The sequence below is a fragment of the Lepidochelys kempii genome, chromosome 4, assembly GCF_965140265.1.
Source record: "Lepidochelys kempii isolate rLepKem1 chromosome 4, rLepKem1.hap2, whole genome shotgun sequence".
Taxonomy (NCBI): Eukaryota; Metazoa; Chordata; order Testudines; family Cheloniidae; genus Lepidochelys; species Lepidochelys kempii.
Genome location: NC_133259.1, coordinates 38,332,175 through 38,349,766, shown reverse-complemented (window position 1 = coordinate 38,349,766; position 17,592 = coordinate 38,332,175). Strand labels below are relative to the sequence as shown.

At 39.3% G+C, this 17,592-nt stretch overlaps 1 protein-coding gene across 3 annotated transcripts in view; it reads right to left on the bottom strand.

Moving 5' to 3' along the window:
• USP53 (ubiquitin specific peptidase 53) overlaps positions 1 to 17,592 on the bottom strand; it is a 63,628-nt gene that overhangs the window by 6,399 nt on the left and 39,637 nt on the right. For all 3 annotated transcript variants that reach the window (XM_073340994.1, XM_073340996.1, XM_073340995.1), the window contains 3 exons: positions 16,638 to 16,784; positions 15,593 to 16,319; positions 11,917 to 11,993 (listed from right to left, as the gene is read on the bottom strand). In XM_073340994.1, the coding sequence (XP_073197095.1) occupies positions 11,917 to 11,993; positions 15,593 to 16,319; positions 16,638 to 16,784 (951 nt within the window). The remainder of the gene's footprint in view (positions 1 to 11,916; positions 11,994 to 15,592; positions 16,320 to 16,637; positions 16,785 to 17,592) is intronic.

The window sequence follows — 17,592 nt, the reverse complement described above, 5'->3', positions numbered from 1 at the left end:
TAAAGTTCAGATTGTTTCACAGCTAACCATCTAATACTGCTGAAACTGGGGATGTCAAGAGAGGCAGCTGGTGCTGAGATGCCCTAATGGAAACCCTCTTCCATTTTGCTTGTAATAATTTTGCTTTGTAGTCTGGTTGAAGGTTTCCTTCTTTGGAACAGAATGTTCTGAACTTCAGTTGAACAGCTTTTTTTGGTAGATGTCAGCCAGCCGTATCCAAGCTGTCAGATGTAATGAAGCAGTGTTCAGGTATAGGATTAAGCATTGTTCTGAACAACAATACTGAGCAGGGCCCGTAGACCAATGGGGGGGAAGGGGGGAGGACAGGCTGTGTTGAAAGGTTCATCAGTTGTGAATACAGGAACTGCCTATCCTATGCTAGGGCTATCATAAATGCTCTGTCCTATGTCTTGATTCGCCCTCCTCAGAACCCTTGGTATCACAATGAATCAGCAGACAGGCATACATCAGTCCTGGCATCCAGGAGATGAGAAGGGCATCTGTCAAGGGGCCTGGGCTCGAAACGCCCCCTGGAACAAAATATCTGACACTTGTTGGCCTGGTCTGTGGCATACATATGTTTCTAGGAATCCTCACTTGCAAAAGTTATTCTGTAGTACTGAATATTTAAAACAGACCACTCTTGGTTGTCTGAGAACTTCCAGCTGAGTTGATCAGCTAAGGTGTTCTAAAGGCTGGGAAGGTGCTGATCCACTAGGTGTATTCTGAATAAGATCCTACAATTCCAAAGCTGCATAGCCTCCCAACAGAATGGAGATGATCTTGTTCTTCCCTGCCAGTTGACATGCACAGGTATGAAGTTGTCCGTTGGCACTTGTACTGTCGAATCCTGAAGAGGCAGGAATATTTGCATGCCAGGCAGATGGCTCTGAGCTCTAGGACATTTATATGGAGACAGGCTTCTTGAGGAGACCATAAAGCCCTAAATCCAAAGGTGATCGAGAAGATGAGGAAGAGGCTACTGAATAGAGGACTCAGAGAAGCAGCCGTATTAGTCTGTATTCGCAAAAAGAAAAGGAGTACTTGTGGCACCCTAGAGACTAACAAATTTATTTGAGCATAAGCTTTTGTGAGCTACAGCTCACTTTATCGGAATGCATCCAATGAAGTGAGCTGTAGCTCACGAAAGCTTATGCTCAAATAAATTTGTTAGTGAATAGAGGAATGTCACCCAAGTCTCGGTAAGCAGAGGGTAGAGAAAAGTACTTTCTTGCAGACCTGAAGAGGATCAGTCTTTCCACCAGTTTAATGAGATTACTTCTTGTGGGACCATGATCATCACATGCACATGGTGTCTACTGTAGATATACTGATTTGAACACTTGAATAGAGTATGGGTGAAATCTGGCAAACTATGTCATACAGGAGCTTGAAGCCATGTGTCCAAGAAGTCCAGCATGTTTTCACTGATTTTCTTGGGTGATCTTGAAGTTGGTTGGTAAGATCTATTATTATTTGGAATCTTTCCTTTGGAAGGTAAACTGTTGACCTAGAGACCACTGCTCCTGCTCCAATGAAAGCTATACTCTCACCATAGTGGATTTCTCTCTGTTGACTGAGATCCAGGAAGGCAAAAAGCTTTAGGGTTACCTGAACTCAGTTGTTCACCTGGTTGGGGTCATCTTCCTTGAATTAGTTAAAGTATGGACAGAACTGGATTCCTGCCTTTTTTAGATGAGCTGCCACAATTGCCAAGCACTTGATGAACACCCTTGGTGGTGTGGAAAGACTAAAAGGCAGGACCCTGTATTGGTAGTGTAGCGAGGCAGAGTGGTTCCCTGCCGCCCCAGAGTGGGATGAGCCCTTCTCCACACCAGAGAGAGCACAGCCAGCGAGTCCCATGCCCGCCCCCCAGAGGTCAAGGCACAGGACAGGAAGTATAAAAGCCCAACCCCAGAGCTCACTCAGGAAGCAGCTGCTGGAGAGGCCAGACACCGCCGGCCTAGCTCCCAGTTGGGAGACCCCGGTGACCTACGGCGGACCTGAGGACTGGCCTGACCTGCCAATGCTTGACACCGACCAGAGCCTGGAGGAGCTGCCCAGCCTGCTCCTTGCCAGTTACCCAGAGGACCCCATGGTGCTTGACCTCACAGAGGACACGCACCGGACCCAGGTATCTCCAGAGGGAGAGTTCGGAAGTAGCCCGGGGGCAGCCAACCCTATTCTGGCTGCAGCACTGCCAGAGTTTATGTCAGTGTGTTGCGGCCAGGATCCCCACTGACTCCACAGCAAGCCTTCTGCCAAGATTTCTTAAAATAAGAGGTGGTTGCCATCAGGAGGCCAAGACATTAAAAATATTTCTCAGGCTTTTGACAGTGGCATCAAATTTGTTGTCTGGTGAAAGCCCCAGACTGAAGAGGAAACAGAATAGGATTGCCTATGGTGGAATCTCTCTCTCCTTCAGCTGATCTGAGGTCCTCTTTTGTCCGATAGTAATACTTGGCAGAGGAGTGCTGTCTGAAAGATGGCTACTGGCATTTGCACTTTTTTCTTGAAGGAGGAACCATGGGTCCAAAGAGCAGAAGTCAGGAAAAAAGGTTGCTTTATCTTAAGAACCTCATACTCAAAGACATTCTGCGAAAAATGTCTTAAAATGTTGTTCAATAGAAAAAAAGTAGACATTTTGTCTTGAATTCCTCCTCCCCCCGCATAATATATTGACCTGAAAATATAATAAGTTTAGATCCAAAATTAGAATGTGGGCATGGAAGAAGTTTAACTTTTTAAAGTAAAAAAAATAAGCTAACAAATACATTTTAGCCTAACAGTTGCTACTAGGTTTTCTGTAATTATACTTAAGCTTTTAACATGCAAACTCTAAATTTATATCTTACATATAAATCATTTGGTTTTTATTTTTATCTAGATATGTTTTACACACAAAATTGCTCCTTACTCCCCATAAAATGACAAATGTGAACTGCGGTTCCTAGCTAAACAATTCAGTTAATGATTTTACTGAATTTTGTTTCAGGAGCTGTGAAGTCCCTCGGTTGGGCACAAGGAGGCAGCAGCGATTTGCAAGCAATCACTAGAATGTCACTGGGGCAGGCGTTCAATCACAGCCGCTCTCAGACACCGGGAGGTTGTGCATTTGGAATTCCAGCTAATTTAAAAATAGCTGTGCTATTTTTCTCTTCTGCTGACATGGAGATCCATGCATGGTTAAAAGGCTGGGGGTGAGGGGGGGGAATCTATAGGGAATTTTGGCTCCAGGTTCTTTGCAAACCTAAATACAGTATGGCAGATGTTACCATACTGCACAGCAGAAGCCTCAACACCATCATAAAAAACTCAAACAATAAATTAAAGATAATTTTGGCATTTCTCAAATACAAGCCAGTCAGATTTTTGGGATTTACCTTCTCACTTAAATATCTGAATAGATAGCCTTGTTTTTAAAAGACAACAGCCATTCTTCTATCCACCGAGTAATCTAACTCCACCACCACCACGCCACCCCAAAAAGGTGAAGATTGTATTTCCACATGCTTTAGAAAATATTTTCTATTGTATTGTCGAAATATTGCAAATAAAATATACAATACCCAATTTTAGTAAACAAAAGGAACTTCACTCCTTTATGAATGAATGTGTCCAGCAGTTCAGATTTGATTATATATATTTTAGAATAAATGTAGAACTATTAGTAAGAAGCCAAAGTATAATGACTGACAGTATTTTCTGTGTGACAAATGTTGTTTTTTTTTTAAGGTTATATTTGAAGAATTTACAGAGGGATTTAAATTTGGGACTGAACCTTGGAAAAACTAGACTATAGTATTACTGTCATGGATGTTTTAACAGAAATGAAATGAAGGACCTTTGTAATTAACAGACATCCACTCTTGTTATATACCCTCCCTTCACTTGGACATGCACATCGCACTTGCTTATGTACTTTCAGAAATCATTGTTTAAAAAAAGATCTGATAAGGCTTAATCTGATTGTCAGAATTAGTTTCATCTTGATCCATGTTAGGTTTCACGGTGCTTTCACTCTACTCAACCCCCAATTAAAAAGCGCATAGTATTCTTAATTTTACAAGTAATCCATCTGCACACATTTCATGACTTCTCAGAAACCTGCAAATTAAACATTTCCTTACCTCCACTGCATATACACATTGATTTAATAACTAGAATTGCCAGCAATGATTTCTACCCTCCTACACCACTTTCTCCAGTGGGCACCAACTAGTGGGCAGCTTCTCCCTCCATGCTACAAAATTAAGCACAAATTTTATTTGGGTATTTATTAATTGTTCCTTCCAAGTTAAAAAGAATCAAAAAAGATCTTTAAAAAATGGAGGGCCTGAGTTTTAAACTGGCTATTGAGAGTGCGATTTTAAAAGCCCCCTAAATAATTACAATCCAGAACTTTCCCATATTAGATTAAAATAGTTCCTCTTCATTTGGGGGAGGGCAGGGGAAGAGATGGAGGAGAGGTAGGCTCTATCACTTCTCTCTCCTGGGGCAAGCATCATGTTCCACTTTTCTCCGCCTCCCATAGGAGAAGGAAGAAAGGGGAGAACTGGGCCTCACTCCATCCAGCTTTTCCTCCCTACAGAGGAAGACTACATTGCTTCTTTACATCCCGATTTACATACTCCTGAATGGTTTAATCTCCTCCTTTTCAAGGAAAGTCCAGTATGTGGCAGCGGGCCCTAGGTTTTGTCCCTAGGGTTCATGCAAACTTTGCGCGTGGGTTTCAAATAGCAACCTGGCTGAAAGAAGGGTCAAGACCAAAATAAGAAATTAAAGCACACATGTAGACAGAACAATGGATCAGATGTGTGTGAAGGGGTGTCTTGTAATAACTTTAAAAACTGGATTTAAATTGGTGTTTCTTGTAAATATTACCAGATTTTTTTTGTGTGGGGCGTGGGGAGAAAGATTTAGTTTAAGGGATAGATTAAAATCTTGTGTTCTTGTTATTTAAAATTAGAGACTGGGATGTCATTTCACACTTACTTGCACTGATGTAATTGTTATAAAAACAGGCTTTTAAAAGAATCACATTTGTCATCACAAGACATTTTATCCTCTAACTATATTTGACTAGAAGGAAGACTTTAGACAATTAAATATGGAGTAAGTCACAACTAAAGCCACTCTAAACAAATATTCTTGTTATAGTTCATGGTTCACATTATGCAAATTAAATAGCTGTACACTTCAGTACACAGATCTGTGAATATAAAACAAGAGAGACTGTCATATACGTTTACTGTGCCTTTAAAGGCAGTGACTGGATTTTGTTAAAGAAGCAAAGAATAATATGTGAAGTTCATTTGGACAAAATTTAAAAGACATATTCCTATTTTTTCCTTTGTAAATTTATGCTTTGAATTTTCACTAGGGGAATGAGACATCACATTTCTCCTGAGTAAAAAGTATCCTTACACTACGTCTCTTTCTTCCCCCGTTTTTACTCAGGTAGAGATGTGACGTGACACCTATCCTCAAATGAACTGAAACAATTTGAGCCTTGTGTTTGAATTCATTGTTTTTTTCCCCCGTTATTAATTCAAAAAGATTTCAAACGAACAGTTGGTTGTCTGATGCTGTTAAAACAATTGTGTTTACAACAGATGAGACACTGTATTAGCAGTATGACAGAGCTAACATTTTATTTAAAAAGCACTGCAGGCTTTAGTAATGCAAGGAATTAGTTGTTAATTCCTAAAGAGAAGAGAACTGGGAGCCGAGGACTAAAGATCTGTATTATCAGTTTTACCCTTAACTCACTTCACTCATTTGCAGAATGTGCAGCATTTCCCTTCAAGATCCTTGAATAAGAAGGTGCTATGTAGATGGGGAAGTAGCCATGGGGAGCAGAGGAAGCTCAGATGCCCAGAGGTGCCAAAGAATAGGAGGAGGAAGTAGGACAGAGCCCAGGAAAATAGCAATCAGGTCTTGGAGTAAGTAGACCATAGCTGCAGAGCACAGGGTCCCTGTGTGGGAACATGGAGTACAGGGTGGGCCTGGATTCTCCTACCAGCTACTGGGGAAGCTGCACCGCCTTAGACATAGAATGGAGGACTGCCAGGAAGGGCAGGGCGACAGTTAGTCTGGAGGGATTTTGACAGACCTCAGAAGAGAAGGTATTGTGATCCAGTTAGAGGGCCAAGTCATGAAGAGGGAGCAGCCAGAGTCCCAAAGACAACGGCTACCCTGAGTCCTGTAAGACTGCGACAACAGCTGAGTGACCGCAGGAAGGGGAGCTATTGGTAACCAGTGGTGAGCTATTCCCCAGGTGAGCCATGAGGAGGCACGCCAGCAGAGAGTAGTGAACCCTGTTACAGCCTCAAAACCCCATTCTAAGGAGAGCAGCCTAAAGGGTGACAGGGTAATTCCACTCTCCTTCAGTCCCTAGCATCTGCAGTTGTTTTGTGAACACTTAGCCACCAGGATTCAGGTGAAGACTCAACTCCTTCTACACGTCACTAAAACCTTTATGATGAGAAAGGCTTTAGTTATTATGGAGCTTCACTAGCTACAAACATCCACAATACTCACAAAATATTCCATAACCCTTTATCAATTCTCTAAAGTCCTAAAATCTCTACATATTGATGACTAACAAAGGCCAAAGAGAGAAGTGTCTGAATATTTCCACATCACTGCATTTAAATGGATAGTTAACTTTATATATAGAGACTGATTTCCAGTTCACCTTTTCCATCCCATTCATCAGGGTGAAAAGATATATAACAAGAGTTGTTTTAATGAGTCATTCATACATGACCATGGCAAAATAAATTATTTGATTGAAATACTGTAATTGATATTTATAAATTTTGCTTATAATCCTCTTGCTTAGTAGATAAGTATGAAGTTTGAGACACATTTATTGAAATTTTACTGCCTCTGTCAGAAGATACAGAATGGATCTAAGGTCAATGGAGAATAACCATATTCAGTTTGGAAATAAATTATTATGATAACATATGATTCAACAAAAATGTGATAAAGCAGGCAGAGAAAAATCCCAATACAATATGTAGACCTACCGCATTATGTCAGAGAGGGAGTCATCATGAATCAATTAATAAGTGCTCTCTCCATTAATTAGCATGGACAGGTGTCCACATTGCAAGAAATTCCATTAAATAGGCTTAAGTAACAGGCTGTCTGTAGGCAAAAAGATGGGAGATGAAAGTAAACTTTCCTCTCACCCACGAAGGAGGTCTCTTCAGCTTAGAAGTTTGAGAAACACTGGCAGGGACAGCTGGAAAGCTTGCATTGCCACTGCTTATGCCATCTCTCCCTTCTAAAATAAAAGGAGTTCAGTCTCTTGTGCAGTCAAGCTGGCAGCTTTCTTGAACACTAAATTCACTAATAAATATGAATGACTATGCAAGTGTTGTATCAAAACTGATCAGAGTGAACAGCTGAGTCAAGGGTGGGATTTTCAAAAGTACTCAGCACTTTCTAACTGTACAGTAATTGATAGCAGAATTAAAACAAAGTTAATTCCATGATAAAGATGGAGAGGAGGGGAAAGGGGAAACAAGACAAAACCTAATCAAACAAGTAGCCAGTGAGAGCTGGAATCTGAACTAGATTGAATTCCGTTTTTCTGTTCGGGGTATGTGTAACTTTCTACAGTAATATTTCTTGTACACCCCATCCCTAAGAGGTTAGTACAATAGCTGGTCGGGGACTTTGGTTGGTTTAGTTTGACTACTTATTTCCTTAACTTAATTGAAAGGCACATGAAGTGCCAGACAGACATCTTTTTTGTATATTTTAGACAAATCAAAATAGAATCTTTGGCCCAATGCAAACTTAAAATTTACAAGTTTCTTTAAACAGACAAAAGCATCTCTATTTCCCTCTGCCTCCAATAAGGTTTGTGGTTACACCTATGTATCTGAGCATATGCCAACCTGATTTGTTCCTTTAACTGCCCTTTATCCCAACATTACTCCCCCAAGTGAACTGTTAGAATGCACTATACCCATTACTTACAATTTACACTAATTACACTTGCTTTAAAAAGGAAAAAAATTTGTTGCAACTTGTAAATACCCATTTTGATCTGGAAGAGTACATAGATTCTGAATAGTTTAACAGTAAATATTTAGTTACTGAAGTGGAATATTTAGGATTCTGTATACAAAACATCAGCATCATTTGGAACTTATGCATTTTTGAGGAAATATTTGCCATACAAATAATATTTTTAAATGTAGTATTTGAACACAGTTTATTCAGTAACCTCTGAATACCTCAGCAACTGAAAATTTCAAATATTGTTTGGTTATATCTAATTTGCATTAGGTACTGAAGGTATCCTTTGATACATTGCCACTAACTTATTCCTACTGCCGGTGAAGACCAGTGTCCATTCTCCCACTGATACACAAAGACAAAACAACAACAATTTGTAGTAGCATAAACGTAAAGGGCAAATATATTCTAGGTAATCCACACAATATCTGGCAATTTAAGTTATTCACTTCATGTGACAAGGAAACCAGATTGAAAAAGTAGTCCTGTATATCCAATAAAGAATTAGAATAATGGCAGAGAAAATATACTGTAGATTTGGATTTAAGGTTAAAAAAAACCCCAAAAAACCAAACTACACGAGTCCAACAGAGGAGTAAAAAAAACAGTTAGGTAATTATAAAATCAAGTGTCTTCTTAGCAAGTGGCCTAATGTTCATTGCCAACAGCTGACAGATTGCTTTGTACAATTACAGAAAATGTAACTTTCACAGACATGAGGTCATGATTTTGGCTGACCTCATACTATTTCCTGTAATATTTATATGCTGAGGCACTTACCAACCTTATAAAAATCCAGACATTTTAATATGTAAAGGAAGTTGATTTCCTTATTGTAAGTATTTCCTCCTAATATTGCTACATATAGGATGAAAACGAAAAGCTTCTGACTGACGTGTACAGCTATTTAAGATCTGACTTAGTACTGAGTTTATACCCAGCAGAAGATCTATAGTTCTGGAGAAGAAAATTCCTGAAGGGCACCCAAGGAATTTAAAAAGGCTTAACAAAAAAAATGTTATACATTCTCATCCTCATAATAGAAAGATACTTATAATGGCTGTCGATTGTTGGCGAGCAGTAAAAATGGAGATTTCAATTTAACAAGTGGTAGAGAAAAAGTTTTGAAAGGCAGACAGAGGAGATGGAACTCTGGGACTATTTCAAATAAGGGTATATAGGCTAGGTTTGGAAGGACTAAATTTTTATTGGTAAATGTTGATTTCACCTTTGTGACCCAGAGAACTCTTGGTGCCAACTGGCAGGGACAACAGGAGTGCATAAGGGCTACAGGGATCCCTTGGCTCTGGCATTTACTTTGCTAGTTCACCAAAGTATATTATGTAAAGTTTCTAATGAAAGCTAGTGTCCTACGAGTCCTCAATGATTGTGAAATGATGGACAGCATGTACATGGATAGCATGCAAGGAGTTATGCATATATGATACTGAAAATTATGTTCTTAAGTTCTCTGATTTGGGGCTGGTCACCAGTAAAGGGGTGAGAGAGGTTTATGTTTATCCATCTGTCTACACATAAATTGCGTAACGTAAGGTTCACAATGGACAACCCACTTACAATCTGAGCAGAATGCTAATCAAGTGATTGCGAAGGTTCCAGAGGAGAAAAAAAAAGTACATGCAATGAAGGTTATCCTGTCTGCAAGTGCAGACAATGAACTATAACTTTAGGGACAGGAAAAACACCCCTCTGAATTTTTCCACTGAGAAGGCACAACAGCATGCTTGTTTCGTAAAGGAAGATCACAGCCAAGCCTGGCTGTAATACCATGGAAGGATTTTAGGTGAGCTTTTGTTTTGTCTTATGAATATATCTTTTTAGTTAAGTTTAGCCTCTACTATGCATGTTATGATTTTACTTTATATGTAATCCTTGACTTCCAGTGTTTCTGCATGCTATCATTTGACTCAGTTCTATGTTGCATAAACTTGCTTTCTTTACAAACAAAGCAAAGTGCTGTGTGTTAAGTGGAGCTGTCTTCTATGATATCACTGGTAAACTGTGATGTACTGTTCCTTTGGGTCTGGGAATTCTGTGAGCGTCCAGTGGATCAGGGGCTAGGCACTCCAGGCAGATACTTGGAAGACTTGTGGGTTGGACTGTGCCTATCATTAACCTGTAAAGAAAGAGTAAGGCCTGGAAAGCAGTTCTTGTATTGCCAGAGGCTGGTGGTATTGGGAAACTGATCCACAGCAGGCACAGACAAGGTGTCGTCTTGCTAAGGGCAGGCAGTAGCAAGGTTCCTCACAACCCTGGGTAACCCCAGGAAACATAACCCCTCTCCCCCCCCTGCCAAATATTTCCATCAATAATAACTGAAATTTACAGCTAGGCAAAGAAAGAAAGACGCTGTTTGAGAACGTAAGAGTTTGATTTAAGGATATTTCGTTTGAATATTTTGATATGTGATGTTGACAATTTGTTCTAACAGCTATGAAGCTTTAACTTTTTGAATCTCTATGTCTAATGTCATTGGATAATTACTGTTCAACCTCCACATTGTCTCCCCTCCCTCCCACCGCATGATTTCCCAAAATTATGAACATTTAAATCTATAAAAAGTGAAAAGCTCAAAATTATTAAAAAAAGTTGAATTCTGCCATGCCTATGTATAGCATACATAAGGAAGGATAAGTTGTTTGTGTGACCTAGTGCTTAGAGCACTGCACTGAGACTCAGGAGACCTGGGATCTATTTCCAGCTCTGCCACTGGTCTGCAGGGTGACCTTCTACAAGTCACTTCCACTCTCTGTACCTCAGTTTCCCACATCTATAAAAAAAGTGCTTGGAGATCTACCAATGGAAAGCACTGTATGAGAGCTAAGTAAACTGTAGAAACAAAGGCAGTCTAATTCAGCATGCTGAAAGACATGGGTAACCAAAAAATTGCACTAGCGCACTGCAATCTGAATTAGGTAACAGTCAACTCAGCTTTACAATGAAACATGATTTAAGTGATAATTCAAGGATTCAACAAATATCAGTTAACTAACAGAGAGGATCTTCTAATACATGGGTACGTGACAGTCTGATGAGCCTCATGACCAGATTGGGGTCATAGGGTCTCCCAAGCTTTTCTCTGTTGCAGCAAAGGGTAAACAGTATGGAGAAGACAAGAACTACTGTTCCAACACACTTGAGTGGTTGGTTGGTTGTTTTTAAAATCACTTGGTGTGGTTTCTTAACAAATGAGGCTGCCTAATAAAGGAGCTCTCTCATACAGATTTATTAAAAGTTGTAAGTGTTCCTAGAACATGTAACATGGTTACCGAAATACCAAACAGCATCAGTTTAGCCTGGGTTACCAAGTTGTGATGTGAAAAACTCAAAATTATTAAGATTAGTCAGAACACTGAGTAATGGAACAGTATTTGAAGAATAAATCAAAATATCAGTATTCATTGTGGAGAAAGAGAGCCAGCTTGCCACCAGGAAGACAGGAGAAGGCTACAAACACATAGGATATGTACAGAATGGAAGCAATGCATCTCTCCATGGGAAAATGGTGGCCCAGTGGGACATATTCCCAGTACTATATAGATTCTGTTCAGATTCACCCCAATACAAATTAACTTCACGTGAACTTGCCCATTTTGCCAATGCAAATCTAAGACTTGGTCATCTAATATTAAGCAGCAACAGTTGGCATAGTAAGAGAAGGAGAAGTTCACTTTTATTGGGTTGTCAACTCTGCAAATTTGAACTATCAGTAACTATGCAAAGTCTATCTGGAACCTTTCAACTTTTTACACAGTATTAAAATTTAGTAATTGTTAAAATAGCAATTTTGGACAACAGCACATCTAGAGTTTCTTTAGAAAACTTTGTAGTAAATATGCAAGTTAAAATTCTCACCATCAAAATAATTTCTGTTCTGCTGGGAGGTAGACTGCAACACACTTTCAGCATATTTGATCGACAGATTCTGGTCACTGAAAAATAAAATAGACCTTGTAGTTTAAAATTTAAATATTAGTGCACAATTACAGTTGCCCGTATATGTAAGTGTACACACAAAGAACTGCATGTATTATAGTATAAAACATTAATTTGGCTATAAAAACATTAATTTAGGACCTAATCCTCTCCTTACAAAATTTACAAGTCTTACGGTTTAAGCAGTATACTCTGCAGGTGAGCAGAATATCTATAGTTGGTTCTCAAAGTTATCAGTGATTGAAAAACGATGTGCTGGATGTGAAAGGTGACTGACAACTTACATTAGTTGGGAACAAAAATTACTTGAAACTTGTCCTTAATGAAGGCCTGGGAAAAGGCAGGATATAGTTTTGAAAATTTCCCCCTTAAATGATAAATATTCCAAAGCATAAATGGGAGTTAGGTGCCCAATTCCCATTTTGCCTTTAAAAATCTTCCTCTCAGTTACCAGAGTGAGAAAAAGACACCTTTTAAAGAAAGGACAAGCTCTCAACTCCAAATATTGATGAAATTTCCAAATGGGCACATGCAAAAAAATGTGGTTTTAAATATTTAACTTTTCAATTCCTCCTCTCCAGAAAGATTTTATATTATATACAAACATACATACACAAGCACACAGACACACAAAATTTTATAGAGTAGTAGCTGTGTTAGTCTGTATCAGCAAAAGCGAGGAGTCCGGTGGGTTTTAGCCCACGAAAGCTTATGCCCAAATAAATGTGTTGATCTCTAAGGTGCCACAAGGATGACTCATTGTATTTACACAATTTTATGTTATTGCCATTTTCTTCAAAGTTTTTTTAATTTTACCATGCAGTTAGAACCTTCCTTATGCACTAAAACTTAGTTTAATACCTTCAAGGCAGAAAAACATTACCATGTCAAAGTTAGATTGTCTGAAACAAGCAAATTGGTCAAATACAATCAAATGTGGTGTTACAGAGCCAGAATTACATTCCCACCCCCTGCCCCTATGTAAGCCTTAATGGAAAAATAGCACTTCATTTTGATTTGAGCATCCTGAAAGATTGCAATAATACATACTATTGATTCAGCTTCAAAGATGAATCTTGTAAAAGTACATGAACATCCAGCTACAAAGAGTAGAAGAGTTACTCTTCCTCCCTCTCTCCCACAATTGTCAATTGCTCAACAGACTAATAATCTAAAACTCTTTTCAGCGCTGTACAAGCTATAGAAGGAAAAAACAGCTCTGCCCCAAAGGACTTTTAACCAATATAAGGGAAAATAATGGATCAGACAGAATCTGTGGACCAGATAACATCAAAACTCAAAGCAATTAAACTGGAAGTTTGCTTAATTTATGTTTAAATATTACCACCTACTGTAATGTTCTTCTTTAGAAATCTTTAAAGAAAAAGTCTGTTTTGAAGAGAGATCTCAGTGAAGAGAAGAATGGTCTTATGTTGGGCTATAGACTGTTTTATTATGCACTTTTCAGATTTACATTATTAGATCTGTGCTTATGCTGTGGTAAACAATGGATAGATTTACCATGGCAGTTGCCACACAAAAACTTTGGTAAAACTCATCCTCAAAATACTACTTCTGGCAGAAATTTTCAGCAAGGGTACTTGGCTTTGGAATTTGCTTCCTTCCTTATTTCAGAATATGGAAATTTTCAGGTCATGCTGTAAGACCCATCTGTTTACCTCTTGGGGAAGAAGGGGGTTGATTGTGCAGAGTGAACAATTAATGGGACCATAATCTGGGGAAATATTGCATGTCATTTTCCTTGAATGAAATATGGGCCCAAGTGAATGTTCCATGTCACTTTTACATAAAACTATTCCAGAAAAACCATTAAAATAAGTATGGCTTAATTTTTGTCATTCTTGACACAGGAGAAATGGATTTTATGATTTTTCATTCCAAAAGAGTTATATTTTGACAGATATTTACCATCACATCCACCTAGATACAAACAACTGAAAATATATCAAAGTGTTACAAGTTTAAACCCTAAAATGTTTGGGGGTTAACACAGCAGAGCCTTGTGCTGACCACTAACCACTGACCAGCTAAAATATTTTTTAAAAGCATAAAACCTGTTTACACTAGGCATAACACATTTTAAACACAACCTATTTTCCTAGTCTAGACATGCATTTACTCATTAACATCTTGTTTGTATCAATATTAAAACTGAACGAGGAGTACTTGTGGCATCTTAGAGACTAACATTAATTTGAGCATAAGCTTTTGTGGGCTAAAACCCACTTCATCAGATGCATGCAGTGGAAAATACAGTAGGAAGATATATATACACACCTACACACACACACCATGAAAAAATGGGTGTTGCCATACCCACTATAACAAGAGTGATCAGTAGGAGAGAAAAAAACGTTTTGTAGTGATAATCAGGATTGCCCATTTCCAACAGTTGACAAGAAGGTGTGAGTAACAGTAGGGGGAAAAATAAGCATGGGGAAATAGTTTTACTTTGTGTAATGGGTCATAAAAGTAAAACTTTTGTCTGTCGGGGTGTGAAAAAACACTTCCGACTGACAGAAGTTTTACCAATAAAAAGCACCGTTGTGGGCAGTGCTTTGTCAGCAGGAAACACTTTCCCACCAACAAAGTTACCGCCCCTCATTGGGGGTGGTTTTATTTTGTTGGCAGGAGAGCTCTCTCCTGCCAACAAAGAGTGGCTATACAGCGTATCTTACAGCGGCACTGCTGTAACAGCACAGCTGTGCCACTGTAAGGCACACAGTGTAGACATAGCATTGGAAAAGTACATATAAAAAATGGTATAAGCAACTTGCCACTGAAATTCAGTTATTTATCTGCAGTATTTCTACTACCAAAAATAGTCATTGGCTAGGAAAGTAAGGACCATTTTAAGTGGCAGAGCTTGGTGCTTTTAAAAAACCCCACCATGGTTCAGAGGAAGAGAAAATTTGGATTCCTAGCAGGTAGAACCCACTACTCAAGGTCTTCAGTATTAGAGAGCCATGAAAATAAGCTGTTGAAGGTTTATATCATCTAATGTTCATTGTTTCAGTATATTACAGTTTGCAAGAAGTTTAACAAACAGTGCTTAGGATTTGTTGAACTGGTGTGTTATAAGCTCTTTGAGGCACAGATTTATTTGGCGCACTTTACCCACTGAACTGCAAGATGTACATCTAAAGTTCTATATAAATTAAATGTTTCATTCTAGATTACATGCAACAGTGCTTTCACACCATTCTCACCGATTTGTCCATCAGCCTTCTCATAAATTCTACTCGCTAAGGTACATGTAAGGGCTGCAGAATTGGTCCAAGTCTCATAAGAATTAATGAGAGTTTTGAATGGTGAAAATGTTGGGCCATGGTGATTATACAGAATTCATAATTAGTCTAAGAGTTTATTTGACTTTGCACTGGTTTCCTACACAACCTCCCCCATTCTCTAGGGCCCAATTCCAGTCTTTCCTAGTTTTCCACAACTGTTTCCTACAATAAAAGATGGAACGTTTCAGACAGTTAACTTTACCCACAATCCAGAAAACACCATATGGCACTAAAACAATTCACACTTGGTTAAGACTCTTATTTAGAGTATTTGTTAGCATTACCTGCAGGAAAGAGTTTCTTTAATACCCTTGATGTCCAGTGGGCTAGTTCCTTCAACAATAGGCGAATCCAGATTGGCAGATTCATTGCTGATATGATCACTACTTTCATATCCAGACTCAGTCCTTTGCATCTGCCAACTGTCAGCATGGATTTTTCTCTCTGTAAATCCTTTAATTTTCTCAGTATTTCCTTTTCCTTCTGAATCCAAGGAACTCCGACTTCCTGTCTCCTGTTTTGTTTCGTCTTCATAAATAGTCATTAACCCTTTCTGGGTTTGGTTCTCTTTTGGCCAATTGTTAAAGCTCTGCTCCTTTTCATGTTTAGGTTTACTGCTTGGACTTGCCTTATGCTGTGGGCTATGCTGCTTCTTCTCAGTCTCACGGAAAATGCTGTCCACATTTAGTGTCTCTCGCATAGGTTTCCAACCTCTGTTTCTGCTTCTGCTGATACTTCCTTTGTCCCTAGAATCTTGGCTGCTGTCTGTATCATAGCCAGTGGCACTGTCAGCTCTAGCCCTGCTCATCATTTTCTCCCCAGCAGGAAAAATGTCTCTTTTATTTGACCCTAAGACCTGGGCAGCAGGCCTGGGTTGGTTTGGTACTCTTTCATGGTTGTAAGGTCTTCTTCCCTGGCTACCATATAGGCGCTGATCAGTGTAGTGTGTAAATCCATTTCCAGCAGGAGGTGATCCGGACTTAAAATGAGAGCGGTCTTCCCCTATTAGATCTTGTAAAATGAAAGAGAGAAAGAGAGAGAAAGAGCTGTATTGAAGTTCTCCTTCAAGTACATTCTTTTAATAAAAATCTTCCCTGTCTGACGTTGTGCATAAGACAGCTATTTATTCCTGCTATGCCATCACAATTTAAAGAAAAAAACAAAACCACCTCGAATGGCACAAATTTTAAAAACATCTGTAAGAGTGGAGACTTTAATCTTGGGATTTTTTTTCTTTAACTCAAGTAGCAAATTTAGCACATATCAATTTGTCTAGATTAAAAATGTTATTTTAGCCATTTGTTTCTAAAGTTTGATTTTTAAATGTACCTCTTTGTCTCCCAGAGTCTCTTCTTGGTCCTCTATCTGCAGCTTTTCTTAGGTAGGATGAAAAGTTTCTCATATCAACTGCCTTCTGGGCACACTCTTTGGAGATGTCCTTTAATTTGTCCTTCTGATCACTGTGCCCTAACTTAACTGCAAAAATATTATTGCATCTTATCTAAATAGCCATGGCAAAAAGCATGTATAATTATGCTTACTATACCTTCACTTTCAAGTTAATGTTAATAGAATTACTTAAAAAAAAAAGACCACATAACCACCTTTTATCTACCTCAGATTTTAAAAATCCCAGACAGTCTGCACATAGCAAAATCCATTAAGGTTAATACAATAATATATAAAACTTACCTTAAAGGGATCCTTACAAATATAAAGTTATAAATTTGACAAAATAGGTACATTAACTGCGCTTCATATAATCAAGATTTAATTTTAGCTATTGAACATACAGTAACTCCTCACTTAAAGTCGTCCTGATTAACGTTGTTTCATTGTTACTTTGCTGATCAGAGAACATGCTTGTTTAAAGTTGTGCAACGCTCCCTTATAATGTCGTTTGACAGCCACTTGCTTTGTCCACTGCTTGCAGGAAGAGAAGCCCGTTGGAGCTAGCTGGTGGGGGCTTGGAACCAGGGTGGACCGGCAGCCCCCTATCAGCTCCCTTAAGTTCCCTGTGCGGCAGCCACCCAGCAGGCTATCTATTGCCAGCGGTTCAGCTGTCCCTCCCCCGACTGCCATGTGCTGCTCCTGCCCTCTGCCTTGGAGCTGCTCCCCGGAGCCTCCTGCTTGCTGTGCAGGGGGGAAGGTGGGGGCTAATGTCAGGGAGTCCCTCTCCCCCCTGCGCCACGTTTACCCCATTTCCATAGAGCGGGGTTGGGGGGGGTGAGAAGATACGACAGGGCTCAGGACGGTGGTAGCTTCCTGGCAACAGCTTCTGTCT